The sequence below is a fragment of the Phodopus roborovskii genome, unplaced genomic scaffold (genome assembly GCF_943737965.1).
Source record: "Phodopus roborovskii unplaced genomic scaffold, PHOROB, whole genome shotgun sequence".
Taxonomy (NCBI): Eukaryota; Metazoa; Chordata; class Mammalia; order Rodentia; family Cricetidae; genus Phodopus; species Phodopus roborovskii.
Genome location: NW_026126541.1, coordinates 32,477,165 through 32,494,296, shown reverse-complemented (window position 1 = coordinate 32,494,296; position 17,132 = coordinate 32,477,165). Strand labels below are relative to the sequence as shown.

The 17,132-nt window shown below is 46.2% G+C and overlaps 1 protein-coding gene across 4 annotated transcripts in view; it reads left to right on the top strand.

Annotated features, from left to right (window-relative positions):
• Kank1 (KN motif and ankyrin repeat domains 1) overlaps nt 1-17,132 on the top strand; it is a 115,540-nt gene that overhangs the window by 81,155 nt on the left and 17,253 nt on the right. Inside the window, exons 1-2 of one of the 4 annotated variants that reach the window (XM_051200111.1) lie at nt 7,537-7,872; nt 9,974-12,652. In XM_051200111.1, the coding sequence (XP_051056068.1) occupies nt 7,752-7,872; nt 9,974-12,652 (2,800 nt within the window). In that variant the 5' untranslated portion in view covers nt 7,537-7,751. Of the gene's footprint in view, nt 1-7,536; nt 7,873-9,973; nt 12,653-17,132 lie in introns of those variants that run through there. The other 3 variants (XM_051200110.1, XM_051200108.1, XM_051200109.1) reach the window with 3 other exon arrangements.

Here is a 17,132-nt window from a genome sequence, read left to right as displayed (position 1 = left end):
AATTCAATATCTAGACCAGGCTGACTTGGAACTCATGGAAATCTGTCTGACCCTGCCTCCAAGCACTGGGATTAAAGGTGTGCAGTTTGGTTTGAGGTTTTGGTTTTCCGTTTATTTTATGGGTATGGGTATTTTGCACATGTATATCTGTTACTATGTGTGTGCCTGATGCCCACAGAGGTCAGATGAAAGCATAGGATTTCCTGGAACTGGAGTTACAGATAGCTGTGAGCTGCAAAAATGGGTACTAGGAATCAAACCTGGGTGGGATCCGCAGATGTTTCTAGACCATTTCTCACTTGGCAAAAGTGACTCCACACACATCAGTGCATTTCACAGCGGCACGATGCTGGCTTTGATTACTGTGGATTTCCTCAAGGTAGCCATTACTTTTCCCTTCAGGAAAGACGATGTTTTGACATGAGGTTTTCTGAGACCACAGCAATAGTCTTTCTTGTCTTTGGTAAGAAATACCCCATCCAGCAGCCTTCACAGCCATTCCTGTCTCCATCAGCCACTACCATGATAGTTCCTATATGGTAATTTCCTGTTCCCATAATCCTGACCTCGGTCATTAGCTGGCGCTCTTCTCTAGCATTATGGACTCATAGATACTTATCAGTTGGTTATTATCATTAATTATATTATTTTGATGCTGAAATTATCCAAGTGGCCAGTGGGGTTCTGGAAGAGTCTCTGAACTAAGCAGACCACACAGCACTGGTTTGAAATCACTAATGTATTGGAAGTTGAGAGCCATAACTGACAGGCAGTGTCACCCAAAGGAAGAGCTAGGCTGACAGTGTTCAGGACATAAGGCAAGCCAACCCCAACCCTAGCTCTGAGGCCATCTGGTGGGTAAATATTTTTAATCTGGGAGGGGGGAACATTGCTTAAGACTTTCTAAGACCCTCTCCGAGTTGTTGAGTCGAGTCACCACATTGTCCTGTCTACCCTCTACCATCCCCTGCTCCCGAGGCAGCTGGTCAGGTCTGGGTGGAGAAATTAAAGTCACAGAAGGGTTAAAGATGCAGAAACTGCTGCTGGCTGCCAGGTCAGCCTTGTGGTTAACACTTCTGAATCCTTGCTGTTCCCCTCCCTGAATCTCAGGGTATGGGGCAGGTCTGCATTCCTCCCTAACGTCTGCCTGCTTCCTGGCATTACTCATGTCACCTCTGTCCTTCACAGATTAGATTTATTGTTGTTTAATGACCTCCAGAAGAGGAAACCCCTCCCCCACCATTTTTCTCCGGAGTGAGTCATTGGCTTAAAGAAAAATATTTTCCTTTTTAGTAGCAGAGCGGGGTAGCAGATAGAGGCAGGCATAGCCTGTAGCTCAGCCCACAGGGCTGACATCTGTCAGGACTTCTCAGTTTCCTCCTAACTACAGGGCATAGAGGTGGAGAGATGGGCACCAAGACACAAGTCCCGGCTGCCCAAATACAGAGGGTAGGTTTGGATGGTTTAATGTCATGTCATGCTGATTATCTAGCTTGTTACCTAGACAAATACTCACTTGTGAGACTGAAGATTTGTACAAACAGTCCTTGGAAGCCTACCAGAAGATGGAGAAGGGAATTTTAATATATAATCCTTCGACTAGCAAGAGAAATCTTATTAAAAATGTAAAAGGACTATTTTACTCCCTTATTTAAAATGCCCAATAGCTTCAAGGTGCACCTCAGGATGCAAAACTGGTCTTTCCCTAGCCCCCTCCTCTGCTAGCACCGCCTACCCCTGCCCCCATAGGAGGGCTCCATTTCACCTCCACAGTCTTTACTAAGGCCGTTGCTAATCTGTACAAGCACTTATCTGTCTTCTCTAGTTGGTAAGTTCTACCTGGGCAGGCACGCTCCGTGGCTGTTTAGTTCAGCACTAAGCAGCCTGCCACTTGGGTTCTTCACAAATAGTTACTCCATGAAAAACTGAATCCGTCATCCTCCTAAGAGGAGGCTCCCCCTGTGGAGTGTGGGAGTATTGCCAGTAGGAAAACTGGTAATGTGGAGGTAGTGTAGAAGAGGCTTGTGCAGAGATCATATGCAGGTCAATAACTGTGACACACAGCTTACAAACATGGAGATGGAGGCTAAAGATTTAAAGAAAGGGGCACCGAGCCCTCTAGCAACCACATGAGCCAAGCAAACTATAAAGTTGCTTTTGCTACAGGTAGTGTCAGCGGGCCTGGTACTTAGAGCTTTGGAAATACCCTTTCACTTTCTTGTTTTATTTCCATAAAGGTTTGGACAGCTATTTAGAACAGCTGTAGGGAGATGTTGTAAGATTAAGATGGGCAATCTACACTCCCAGAGGAAAGAAAGAACGCTTTCTTCAAATGGAGCCTAGCGCCCTTTGGAGGGGCTGAATGAGTGGGTTTTAGCTGGAAGGAAAAGAGCAGGTTTGGAAGCAACTACCTCTGTCCAGCACTGGGGCAGCTGAGGCAGGTCTCAAGTTTGAGGCCAGCCTGGGATGCAACATAACAAGACTGTCTCAAGAAGCAAAATAAAGAAGTAAAATTTTTAAAAGAGTAACTGTTGGATAAATGCTTCGCAGAGTGCAGAATACTTATGTTACTGGCATCTCTGTTGTGGTTTCCTGTATCCTAAGTGGTGTTTCTCAGGTGAATTTGGTATTGGGTGGGAAGGTGTGCTTGGAACCTAAAGCTTAATGCTCAGTGTCTTTGGAGCGCTTCCTGCTAGACCTGTTCTGAAGGGCACGGTCCAGTGACACTTCCTGCTTTCTCTATACCACGGTCCCTTTCTGGAGGAGCTGTCTTGCTAGCTCAGACACCTTTGTGGGCCTTGCCTTCCCCCAGTTCATTCTCATGGTTACCTTTCATGCCTCCAGCCAGCCACTGCCACAGGTCCTCTGTGACATTCCCCACAGCAGCTACTGTACTTGGGCACTTGTCACTGTGGGAATCTGTGGCCATGCCATGCCTCTCTGGGACTGATTCAGCTCCTGGGCCAGGTCCCTGTGCTTCCTGTGAGAGGGGACAATGCATTAATGGGAATTTACACTCGTTAGCCTCAGCAGTTAGTGAGAATGTCTGATGAGTAAAAGCACGTTAACAATGTGTGAGGTTGTGGCACACTGGTGTAATTATTCTTCATGGCATCCTCAGTAATTGGACTAGAGTGTGGAGCAAAACAAAGGGGTCATTGTGTCCTGATGAACAGAGTAATAATATCAGAGCCATGTCCATTTAAAAGTCCAGGGTGCATTGGTTTGGGAATGTCTGGTGCTTTTTGCTCATAATAAAAAACAGCTCATTGTGGTGTAGGAAACGGTGAGTGTTTCTTACTCAAAAGTGGCATCTTCCCAGAAAGATAAATATTGCATCTTTTCTGTCATACACAGAATCTAATTTTAAAAAGAAAACGATGTGAAAGTAAACCAGGAACTCTTAGAGAAGGGGCATAAGGAAGAGGCAGGTGGAGTAAGACAGGGAGTATGGAGAGTAAGGTGACTGGCATACAAGGTACCCACGTGGCAATGTCACCATAAAGCCTTGGATATACACTGATTAAAAAGACAGGTGTCGGCATGGTGGCACAGATCTATAATGCCACCACTCACAAGACAGAGGCAAGAGAATCACCAAGTTTGAGGTCTGCAGAGCAAGCTCCATGTCCTAGCATTACATAGCAAGACTGTTTTTTGTTTTGGTTTGGTTTTTTATTTTATTTTTAAAAAAAAAAAGATCACCCTGTCCCTGGCACATAGCGTTACAGTGTCACTGAGAAATAGAGGGTTGAAAGGCCACAGCCCGGATGTTGCTGTGTGCGGATATTTTGCTCTGTTGGGAGGCTGAAATGGGAAACGGGGCAGACCAGGCATTGAGCACCACCTCTGGACTCAACTCACTAAGCCACACGCCAGCCAGTCGTAGCTCTTCTCACTGCCTTGTGATGTTGCCAGATGTCACCGTGGAAAGCAAAGCTGAGTTGAGAGCTGCTGCTGGCCAGTCATACTCCCACACTAGGTAGCTGCTATCCAAGCTGCTGCTTCTTAGTGAGTAGAGTCATTTTTTAGGTCTTCCCAAATCGAGGATTATTTTTTTGACAATGAATTTAGTTTGTTTAAAAAGTTAAAACTGAATAAGTAACCCTTTATGGCCCTAAATGAAATGATCTTTAATACTTCTCGCTCTCCCAAATTCCCTGGCAAATGGAAAAGAGCCACAAGAAAATGCTGCGCTGTTCTGGAAACCACAGTCGGGCCTTTTTCATGGGGTTTGGAGTTTTACAGAAGGTAAATGCACACCTAAAGAAAAGCCTTATCATCCACTGTAGATTTTGATTTCCCTCTGAGCTCATGGGACCCTGTCCTGGACTTGGGGAGTTTTCTCTGATGGAGGCTGTGGTTATCCCTAATTGCACACCGGACAGACTGGGTAGAGAAAAGAGAAAGGTCTATATGGCCTTTGGATTTTAGGTGTGAGATCAGCTCAGAAAGGGTGCTGGCCCGCTGTTAGCAAGCCACCCAGATGCCCAGACACTGGTGCAGAGGCTGGGGAGGGTGTGTCTGGGGTCTTCATTTCACTCCTGCTTGGCATATCTATTTTTTTTTTCCTGTGTGTCCCATCTACACTAGACTGTGAGTCACATAAGAGTGGAGACCTTGCTTCTTTTATTTACGTTATGTCCTTAGCTCATCTGCAGGGAGTGTTAAGTGGTGAAGATGAATGGAGGATAGATTTTAACAAGCCTTTAGTCTCAGTATTGACTATAAGTTGCACATAAGAATGCCCATCTTCTTTGCTTTAAACCTCCCAGTGGCTATTAAGATCTATTAATTGCTGCCATGTATGATAACACATGCCTTTAAATCCAGCTCTTTGGAGGCAAAGGCAGGCAAAACTCTGAGTTCAAAGCTAGCCTAGATTATGTAATGAATTCCAGGCCAATCAGAGAGATATGCAATAAGACTGTCTTTCAGAAAAGAAAGCCCCCACACCAGTTTAACTGGCTCTCTGAATGTAAGCTCTCTGCCTAGCTCAGCCCAGTAGCTACATGGTAGTCAAGGACGTATTTCTGGTGCCTTTTAACCTCTTCTGCTCCTATCCCCTGTCTTACCTGCCCTGAAGCTACTCTCGCAGACATAGTCCTGCCCCTTTTCCCTTGGTGTTCTATTATTTGCCTGGTCTTCAAAACCCAGTTCTTGGGCGTCCCATTCTGTTTTGCCCACTTGTTCCTATATTGCCGTCTAGCTTGTTCATAACATACCCTTGTAACTAACTTCAACCTGTATTCATTTCCTCAGCTGGCCTATACATCTGATTTTATTTCTTTCACACACACACACACACACACACACACACACACACACACACTACTGATTTTATTTCTTATAAATTTTTCCTCCTACTCTTTCAACAGAATAGAATCATTTTTCTACACCCAGTAAGTTTTCAGTAAAAGTTATATAATGAAGACAGAGGGGTGCTAGGGGTAGCCTGACTCCATTCCTGCAATCCCAGACATTCAGAAAATTCTCGTAAACACCTGGGCAGCCCTCCAGTTCCAGAACGGTCAGAAGCTGTTGCTTGCAAAATTCCACATAGCCAGTGGAGGTTTGGCTATGTAAAAACAGACATATTTCTGTTAGTCTAAAAAGGGTTTTTGAGAAAGCTATGAAATTTCTTTATAACTCAGCTATGTTTTCTTTTTCCTTAAAAAAAAAAAATATGTTTTTGTGCTTCCTTATTCTTGAATTAACCAGTTTTCATACTAAAAGCTATATTGTTGTTTAATTAGTTAGCATTTTCTTTTTAAGATACATGGCCAACAATTTGGGTAGGAATGAGACAGAGGCACAGGATAGAAGCTGCTGCATCTCTTAGAATTTGGGGTCATTACAAAGTTGGTTTCTCTCACATGAAAGTACAGAGATATAGGCTCTTGAGAGTTTTAATACCAGCTTTGATCCACAGAGCCACTTGAGACCCAGATTCCTTCTAGCACATGGGTTCTCTATCCACAGGTGTAAACTCGATGGCCAAGTTAGCAGCGAGTGATCTTAGCATCATGTCTGCACTGGGGGAGGGAATGGAGAAAAGAATTGGAAAGATTATCCTGGGTCTCTTGAGGAAGAGTTGGGTAGGGGTGGGGTTGTCTCATGAACTGTCTGCTTATGTCTGGCCACACTAACAGCATAAGGAGACTGGGGGAAATACTGGCCTTACATTTATTCATCTAAAAATAAGTTAATTCTACCCCATCCATTTGAGTACACTTAGTTTTTACTGCAGGGCATGCCTGTAAGAACAGTGCCCTTTTTTTTTTCTTATTAAGTATCCATGTGGCATAAAAATTTGTAAAGTGCAAATGTTACCCCTAACTCCACACCCTAAATCAACCACTAAAGGGGTCTTAAATGTCTACTTTGTTCCTAACATCTTATTTGTGATATATATAGTGTTTGAAAATTCAGTCTATTGCTCTGAGGATGTTTAAAATGTGGGAGAATAAAGTTAAGACACATTTTTGTTCAGAAAAACTGAGAAATAAGTATGGGCCATAGGTGTGTCATCAGGCATTTGTGTAACGATGCAGTGGAAATCTGTAGATTAAAAACATTAGTGAGATTATATCCTCACTGTGGTGGCCACACCTCTTTTCCAAACACTTGGGATGTAGAGGCTGGTGGATCTCTGAGTGAAGGCTAGCCTGGTCTACATAGGTAGTTCTAAGGTAGCTAGCTGGGTTATCTAATGAGAGTCCATTTCAAAAAACCAATAAATAAGTTAATTAAGTAAAAAGTTTTGTTGACTGGCAGCTTCAATGTAATAGACTACTTGGTACCCAGGATGGTTGCACAGGTGTCACTTTGAGAATGTTGTTTGTTTGTTTGGGGATTGTTTCCCCATCTGCTCTATCTGGTTTTTGTTGTTGTTTCTTTTTATTGCTAGGGCCCTTTCAGTATTTGGGATTCAGCAGTGTTTGGGAAAGAAGTCTGCTGTGGTTAAATTCTAACTACCCCTGATTTCCAGGGGGAGAAGTCCAAACTGTCACTTGGGGATAATTCAGAGTGACCCAGACCTTTGGTTATCTCTACTCTCTGAGCTTGGGAAGTAGCTAAATATAGACCAGTTAAGTTTTGCTGAAAAATGTGCTCTGTGTGTTTGGGGGGGGGGGTCTGAAACCCGACACTGAATCCACTCACTTTTTCCTACTGAAAAACGCTGCAATGGGAACATCGGTAAGAAAAACCTAGAAGTCATGCCAGCTGCCACCGCCTCAGACATGATTGCCTTTTTCTTTGTAAAGTCTCTCTGTGATGTTCTTGCTAGCATGGCCTGCTTTGTTTGCAGCCGATAAAGGGCCTGGTTCATTCATTTTCTTTAAGATGCATGGCCAGGGCTCGACTGTTGGAGGGGAACTGTTGGTTACCGGTTACCGGTCACCTGTCAGGAGCTAGGCTGAGAAGGGCCCTTCAGTGCTAGGAAACAGTGGCCAATTGTGGCCCTGCCCTTCCTCAGGTGACCTGGGCTGAGTTTGCTGGGCCTGCCTCCAGAACACAGACTCTTTGATGAAGTGTCTGGCCCCAGGGGCAGACTGAGCCCTCGGTGGAGAGGCTCACATTGCCGGCTTTATTTGGGCTCCTGGCAAAGCTGCATCGAAGAGCACAGGTTTTCCGAAGAAGGCAGGCGGCTTCCTGTTTTCATTAAGACACCAGGGGGATGCCGGACTGCTGAGAGTGCCTTGCCTTGCGGGGGACGCCGGGAGCCCTCATTGGTGCAGGCTGGGCCTATGGTGTCCCTGCGGGCCTGGGAGGTGTGTGCGCGAGTTGACAGGCGTTCCCTTAAGTGGAGAGGAGTAGAATCCGAGCCTGGGGTGCTGCGGCTGGAGGCTGCCCTGCTGTGGGCCCTCGGTAGGTGAGCTCAGGAGGGGTGAGCCTGTGGGCTGGGGTGAGCCTAGGGGGGTGGGTGCTGGATCAAGTGCTTAGGGGGTGAAGGTGACCTGCAGATGGCTCCGGCTCCTTCCCCACCGGACCCTGAACGCACCCCCCTACCCCACCCCACCCCACCCCCGCTTTGCCCGGCTCCATATTGTGAGCCCCGGGTGAGTATACTGCCCCCTTACCCACACCCACCCCAGACACCCTGGGCTGGTGGGATATATCCTATTTTCCTTGCTTCCTTTGGAACTTCAGACAGTTCTGGAAACAGGTCTGGCTGCATATTTTGAGCTAGTGCACTGTCCTGCGGAGTTGGAAGCTAGGAAAGAGAGGGGAAGACACATTCTGTTAGCATGAGCTCAAATTTCCAGGCACTGGTACTCTGGGTCAACTCATGCTGGGACATTTATTTCAAAGAGAATTCCTTAACAGTTTTAATACCGCTGGGTGGTGGTGGTGGTGGTGGTGGTGGTGGTGGTGGTGGTGGTGGTGGTGGTGGCGGCGGTAGCGGCGGCCGCGGCAGTAGCCGAGGTGGCAGCAGCTGCCGGGGTAGTTTAGATGGGGATTTTGTGTGTGTGTATATAGAATGGTTGTGTGTATATATATGGAATAGTTGAACCCCAGGACACAGGTGACAGGCTAGCCAAGTATTCTTATCTTAATATTGTTCGAAAGTGAGACACAAAGAATGTGTGCCCATTTGGCAATCTTTTTAAACTTCCCAGAGTTTCAAAGGAGAGAGAAACGTGGAGACTAGGGCTGGGGGGAGGGGTGCGTCATTCCGAGCTCTGGGCATCAGCTGTAATGTGGAGCGGAGCGGGTGGGGACTGGGAGGGCAGGCAGCAGCCTGAGTCTGCTTCACATCCTTGGACCTGACAAGGCAGGACAACCAGGACTGGGGCAGGGGACAGATGGCTCTCATTTTCACTCCTAGCTTTTGGTCCTTTCCATAGACCTGAAGTTAGTGTGGCTGTAGGAAAAAACATATGACCTAATCCTACATTTTAAACAAACAAAACGGCATTGCTTTTAAATTTGCAATGTACGGCTCAGATCAGCAGCAAGGCCCAGGCTTTGAAAGGTTCCTGCGTTTCCTTTTTTATGTTTTGTTTAGCCAGAAGTAGCGTTTACTGAATGCCACATGATCCCAAAGTTGGAGTTTGCTTTGTCCTTACTTCCATTCCTCCTTGGACCTGTTCCGGTTGCTTGTGATGACAAAACCAGGTATTTGTGAGTTAGTGACAAAGCTTGGCAGAGCAGAGAAAACGTTCCTCCAGTTGGGAGGGGGTTTTAAGTAGGGAGAGAAAGTGAGCAGTAGGTGAATGTCTGTCCTCCAACCTTGTTCTGGCACCCAGAATTCTCTCCTGTCCTGTATCCCCAGCTGGGAAACTGGAAGGGTCAGGGCAAAATGGAATCATGTGGAAATAGTCAGACACTAGGTGGCTCTTTGCCACCGGCAAGAAAAGACTACTGAACCTGCAGAAAAATTAACATACACACACACACACACACACACACACACACACACACACCTGGCTCCCTGGGTCTGCTGTGACCCCCTCTTTTACTCTGCTGGCAGTGCATTTTGTGACTTAGTGGACTCTGCATAAGATGCCTTCTCTCTTTTCCTTCGAAGAACTGTAGGGGACAAGTGATCTACACAGCCATGTTGTCAGGCTTTTTGTACCAATATGTGCTTGGCTCTCAAGGCCATTGTTTCATAATGTTATGAGTTGAATACTTGAATTGTCCTTCTATTCACTTGTGTGTGGGGGGGTAAGGGGGTTAATACTGTAGATTGCTCTACTACTGAGTTACATCCATAGCCCTACATCCACAACTTTTTATGTTGAAATAAGATCTTTCTCGGTTGCCCATACTGGCCTTGAACTTGGAATCCTCAATCTCTCTAGTAGCTGGGACTACCTACTTGTGCCATTATGACAGTCACTGTCTCCATTTTCACTCAGGGCTGAGGTTCAGAAAATAGGACTGACAACTCTTATAGCAGACTATCTTGTGCGACACTCACAAGTAATTCATTGCATATATTGTCATGTCTTCTCTCTCTTAGAAAAAGCGGATAGCGTTCTGAATGGAGACCACAACAAGGAACAGAAAGACCCGTATTTTGTGGAAACCCCTTATGGTTTTCAGCTAGACTTGGATTTCGTCAAATACGTGGATGACATACAGAAGGGAAATACCATCAAGAAACTCAACATCCAGAAGAAGCGAAAACCATCTGTACCATGTCCAGAAGTCAGGGCCGCATCTGCCCACCAAGCTGTGTGGACTTCCACCGAATCCCTGTCTTCCTCCAACAGTGATGACAGCAAGCAGTGTCCCAGCTTCCTCCTAGCCAGAAGCCACGTTACATCAACCCCGATCCCACGGCCACCTGCCCCACTAGAGACCTCACCCACTTTTGCCATCCCGGAAAACCGACAGCTGCTGCCCCCTCCGTCGCCTCAGCTCCCAAAGCATAACCTTCATGTCACCAAGACGTTGATGGAGACCCGGAGAAGACTCGAACAGGAGAGAGTCACCATGCAGATGGCACCGGGTGAGTTCAGGAGGCCCAGGCTGGCCAGTTTTGGAGGCATGGGCTCTACGAGCTCCCTCCCATCCTTCATGGGTTCTGGTAACCACAATTCGGCCATGCACCAGCTTCAGAATGGATACCAAGGCAATGGGGATTACGGTAGCTATGTCCCAGCAGCTGGTACCACTTCCTCCATGGGGAGCTCCATCCGCCACAGCCCACTGAGTTCAGGGATCTCCACCCCTGTGACCAACGTGAGCCCCATGCACCTGCAGCATATTCGAGAACAGATGGCCATCGCCTTAAAACGCCTGAAGGAACTGGAGGAGCAGGTGAGGACCATCCCCGTGCTCCAGGTTAAGATCTCGGTCTTGCAAGAAGAGAAAAGGCAGTTGGCCTCCCAGCTGAAAAGCCAGAGGGCTGCATCCCAGAATGAGGCATGTGGTGTGAGGAAGCGTTCCTACAGTGCGGGCAATGCCTCCCAGCTGGAATTGCTGTCCCGAACCCGCAGAGGTGGCGGGGAACTGTACATCGATTATGAGGAGGAAGATTTGGAGAGCGTGCAGCAGAGCACACAGAGGATTAAGGAGTTCCGGCAGCTCACGGCTGACATGCAGGCACTGGAACAGAAGATTCAGGATAGTGGCTGTGAGGCCCCATCAGAGCTCAGAGAGAATGGACAGTGCCTGTCTCGGGAGTGCAAGTCTGTGGCTGTGGGCAGCGATGAAAATATGAGTGATGTTGTTGTTTACCACAGAGACTTCAGGCCCTGCCGGGACACAGCTGTAGGGACAGTCACTGAGACGAGGAACTTTGGCATCGGTGTGACGGAAGCCATGCTGGGGGTAATCACTGAAGCCGACAAAGAGATTGAGCTACAACAGCAAACCATAGAGGCCTTAAAAGAAAAGATCTACCGCCTGGAAGTACAGCTTAAAGAAACCACCCACGATCGGGAGATGGCAAAGCTAAAGCAAGAACTGCAGGCTGCTGGGTCCAGGAAGAAAGTGGACAAGGCCACAATGGCCCAGCCACTAGTCTGCAGCAAGTTGGTGGAGGCGCTGGTGCCGACCAGAGACCAGATGGTTGGCAGCCATGTGGACACAACAGATTCATGCGTTGGGACCTCCGTGCAAACGAGTAGTGTAGGCATCTCCTGCCAATCTGACTGCAAGAATCAAGTTGTGGGGCCCGAGCTGCCTATGAATTGGTGGGTCGTGAAGGAGAGAGTAGAAGTGCATGACCAATGCATAGGGAAGTCTGTTGAGACTTGTGACCGGAGTGTGGGCGTGGAAGTCAGTGTCTGTGAAACAGGCAGCAACACAGAGGCTTCTGGGAGCGACCTAACACTCCTTAAGACAAACTTGAACCTCAAAGACGTGCGGTCCATTGGCTGTGGAGACTGTTCTATTGACGTGATTGTCTGCTTTCCCAAGGAGTGCACCTCCCGAAGCATGAACACAGAGGTGGTAGGCCAGGAGGAAGCCGCTATCATGGCGGTACCTGATACCACAAACCAGCACACCAGCACAACTCTGGAGCAGGTGGACCAGTGCACGAACACGGAGGTGGCCACCCTTGTGGAGTCCTGCACCAACACTTTCCTCAGCACTTTGGACAAGCAGACCAGCACCCAGACTGTGGAGATGCGAACGGTGGCCATAGGAGAAGGCCGTGTCAAAGACATCAACTCCTCCACTAAGACTCGGTCTGTTGGTGTTGGGACGGTGCTGTCCGGTAGTTCTGGGTTTGACAAGCCATCCGCTGTGAAGACCAAAGAGTCAGGCGTGGGACAGATAAATATTCATGAGAACTATCTGGTTGGTCTCAAAATGAGGACCATAGCTTGTGGCCCTCCACAGTTGACTGTGGGACTGATGGGCAGCAGGAGGAGCGTGGGTGTTGGGAATGAACCTGTAGGGAATCTCTTGGAGGATCCTCCTCAGCCTCAGCTTGCATCTGGGATGGTGACTGGTTTGGATCACTACATTGAGCGCGTGCAGAAGCTGCTGGCAGAACAACAGACCTTGCTGGCTGAGAACTACAGTGAACTGGCCGAGGCTTTTGGGGAGCCTCATTCCCAGATCGGCTCCCTCAACTCACAGCTCATCAGCACCCTGTCGTCCATCAATTCCGTCATGAAGTCTGCAAACACGGAAGAGTTCAGGAACCCCGACTTCCAGAAACCCAGGCTGGGTAAAGTCACAGGTAGGTGATACCCCCCAAGGCCCTGGGCGTGAGGACAAGGGGAACCATGTAGAACAGAGATTTGTGTAGCTCAGCACTCTGAAGAAAAGTCCGATGCATGGCACCGACTTTCAGCAAGCTACTCATCTGCTCTATAGCAAAGAATGCATCATGTGGTGAGATGGGACAATAATGTACCTATTCCCAGAATACTGACATCAGTCCATAAGGACAGGAGGATACATCTTCCACCATGTGAATTGTTAGGGACACATTCAAACCATGGGAGGAAAGAGGGGGAGAATGTCTCTCTAGGAAGTAAGGAAGTTTTGTTTTATTTTTTAATGGTTGGAACTATTATTTTGGAGTCTTGGGAAAAGCTTTAGGATGATAATGAATTGAATGTAGACCAACAGCCGAGACACGTAAGCATAAGCAGCCTTGCCCATCCTCAGTACCTCAGCTCTTTTACCCCCTGGCTTCAGGCTAACACAGAAAAGCAAGCATATGAGGCCTGGCCACCCTGGAGGGGTCCTGAGACTTTATATGATGCCTCATGTCTGTCTTCTGGTTATATATTTGCTCATTTTATACAGAACTTCTTTTAAAATGCTTGTATTGTTTAAATGCATAATTATCAATATATGACCAATTAATTCTAGAGTGAAATGTTCTCGGTTAACATTTTATGAGAGGGTAGACACTTCATTGACTTGTTAAGGTGGCAAAATAACCTTTGAATTACCACTTCATGTCAGCATAGGCTCTGAGGGTACTTAACAGAGTCCCTCCCTGCCGGGAGTCACTGGGCCACAAGCAATAAACAGGAGAGCTGTGTTAGGTCAGGAAGTAGCAAGAGCTATGGAGACAGGGACAGGGAGTGAAGTGCCTGGAGTGGAAAGTATGTTTTTGAGATAAGGGACCCATAAGCAAGGACTGACGGTGGCTTTTTCCTTTGCTTGAGTTGATAGGCACTTACACTTTTGTCCTCCCCTTCATTGAGATCACTGCTCACCTGATTTTAAGTGAATGTGAGTCATTGAGCAATTACCCTGGGGTACTCTGCCAAGTAGCATCTCCCCAAGAGACTCTAAAGTGACTGCCCTTGGGACCAGGTGCTCGGAGTCTCCACACAGTGCCCTTAGTAACCCTGGTCATCACCCGGGGCTTCCATTCCCTGGTGTAACAGTTCTCATGAACCCGCCTTACCTAGGGAGAAGGATGCTCATCCAATTAATCTTTTTGTGAAAATGTGGGGAATAGATCTTAGTTAAGACACCTTTATAACTGTGTGCCCCTTTATATCTGGAAAGGACAGTAGACTAACATATACCCTTCCTATATCTTCCCGGGTTTATGCTTTCAAACCTGGATGATTATTAGTTTTTAGTGTCTGTGCTATAGAATAGTGTTTATTGTGAAAGGAAAATGCACATGGCAACTGATGTTTATATGGGTTTGCCTTTAAGAATTATAACACACACACACACACACACATAACTGTAATAAATACACACAGGAGTCGTTTTAGAATAAACAGGATTAGATTGCAATGTGGGCTAAAGTGAAGTCTTACATGTCTGCCTCCTCATCCTTTAAAAGAAATCATGATGTCAGATGTTGATGTCAAGTAACAGAAACAGGTGGCAGAGGAGGGTACAAAAACATGTTCTTCCCAGCCTTCCTCCCTCCTCCCAAAACTGGACTTACTATTTCTCATTCTTGTCAAGAATACACGGCTGTATTGCTATGGAGTAATTTGTGTGGCCTCCTGTGCATGGAGACCAGGAAGTTCCATTTGACTGTGTTACAGCGTGTTTTGGCCTATGTCCAGTCAGGCTGACATCCCACACATCAGTGTGTAGATCTGATCCTGCATGGAACACCTAATTAATCAGCTAATACACGCGAGATCTGTGACAGCTAGGACCAAAAGGAAAAATACTCTCCTAGCAGGCAGTCACTGTCAAAGCACACAGAGCACCCTCACCCTTAAAGGCTGCCTCTAACTCATATCACAAACGTATTGCAACCAAGATCTGATGAGAAAGGAATTTACCCCACATAGGGTGTTTGTACATGTGAGCTGGATACAGGAAGGCGGTAGCATTCTTGACATCTGCATGCCACATATATGGAGGTGTCACAGCACACTGGGTCACCATACCTACCTCGTAATCCACAGTATCCGTTACACAGTGTAGAATTCATATCCGTGCCAAAAGGCATTTATTTGTTCACACAATCTAATCCTTAAAAAACAGTAAAGAATTGGGTTTGGCATGTCTCAGAGTATCAGTAGTCGCTTGTACAAACCCAGTTCTTTCAAGAAGTTAACCTCAGGCTCTGAAGCCAGCCAGGCAGTCTGAGTGCAGATTCTCTCTACAGAGAGACTGTCTTTGAGCCTTGGCAGGGTTGTAATGAGGAACTGGGGATTGTAAAAGGGAAGCATGGAATGGTCTGCAGCATAGAGCATAAGGGCTAAATAAAAGCTGCTGCCTCCCATGTCTGAGTTCTTCCAGAAATGGACCTGTTGAGAAAAGTTGCTAAACAAAGCTTGTGGGAGTAACCTTTGACTTCCTCTTTGTTCTTCTTTTCTTTTTGTATGTGTGAGTGTTTTGCCTGAATGTATGTCAGTGTACCATGTGAATGACTAGTTTCTACAGAGGTGGGAAGAGGGCATCAGATCCCCTGGACGCAGCAATATAAATGGGTGTGAGCCACCATGTAGGTGCTGGGAATCAAACCCAGGTCCTCCACAGAAGCAAAAGTTCTCTTAACCACTGAGGCATCTCGTCAGCTCTCTCCCCTTTTAATCTCAAATTTATGTATTCATAATTCCAGCTTGAGAATTCTCTCTTACACACACCAATTATTATGCCTGTCCAACTAATATTTTTATCAAGATAAAGAAACATTATGAGGAAATGGGGTGTATGATAGTCAGGCCACTGTCATTCAAGATGAGTAATTAGGCTCTCAATACATTATTATACAATATATACAAGTATTATACCCTGTCTGTAGACCCATTCTTTGTAGAGTTAAAGGTTTAATGATGGAGTCACTTGTCAGCTTGTAAACTGTCACCATTCCCTCACCCCATCCAAGACAGGGTTTCATCGTGTAACCTGGATGACCTGGAATTTGCTCTGTAGACTAGGTTGGTCTTGAACTCAGAGATCCACCTGCCTCTGACTCCAGAGTCCTAGGATTAAGGGCATGTGTCCACCACCATCCAGCTGCAAACTGTTATTTTAACCGAATCATCACACTGAATACTTTAATTCTATTTAAAATTTCACTGGGAGTATGTAATTGAGTGTCCTTTAGAAGACAATGACACATTATGCTCTCCTGTAGTACCCGTGTGTGTGCTAGCCATGTACAAGAATGCAGTATGTGACTTGCGTTTTAGAAACATATTTCTTTTTCTAACAACATTTGAGTCACAAATTATGCTATCCCCTCTGTATTTTCTCACCTAAATGATCATAGATGTTCTCTCAGGATTTGAGGGACAGTGTGTCATGGCTTTGACACAATAGAACTTGGTGATGACTAGACGTATTGTTTCTCTTGTTAAAATGGTCACAGGAAGTAAGTTCCCTCCCTCCACTTGACAAACCCTCACCGTGTGGATCAGGCTGGCCTTTTGCTAGAGCCTCTTGGCTCAGCCTTCCCAAGTCTAGGATTCCAGGTATACACCACTGTGCCTGGCTAAGAGGAAGGAAACTCCTGTTGTTAACAAACAAATCTTAAGAAGTTTTTTATCTTTTCCTTTTAACTTGTTTATATTGATTTAAGGAGTGGAGTTTCCTTTTTTTTCTCTTTTTTTTTTTTTTTTTTTTTCATTTTGGAAAGGGGAAGAAAATTCTAGACAAATGACTCAGAGTTACAAATACCCTAAAAATATCTTAACTATTCCTGCACAAACAGAGATAGAACTTAACTGCCTGCTACATGGTTTTTGGAGATTTCATCCTTTACACTCAAAGGAATTTCTGGTTAATGGCCTGTATATTTGCATTCTTGGTTCTCTGGGGTTTGTTTAAAATGTTTATAAACTTGAAGACCTTCTCGTAGCTGTGCAAGTTTGTAGGAGGAAATCTACCCAAAACTAGAGTGGGAAATGAAACAGTTACAGAATTCTTCTAGTGAGCTGTCTCCTTGTTTCTTGTGCTATACCACTAGGTATCTGTTTTTGGTTTTGCATTCCCTCTAAAAATGCAGGAAAACATCAAAATAAGCCAGGCCAAGAGGTCTTGGAACCCTTGAAGTGTTTAAACGGCCTGGGTAGGTAAGGGGTCTCTAATGGCCTGGGAGTATGGAGAACTGGCTGGTTCTCAGTCCTGGGAATTTGTGTTAGTCTCCACAGAGTCTGAGTTCTGTGTCTGGGTCAAATGAGAAGACTCATTTGGTTTTTTTCCCCCCCAGGTTCCCTCCCAGCAGAATTGTCCTATGGAAGCAGCTGTGTAAGGCTGGCTGTCCTTTACAGCTG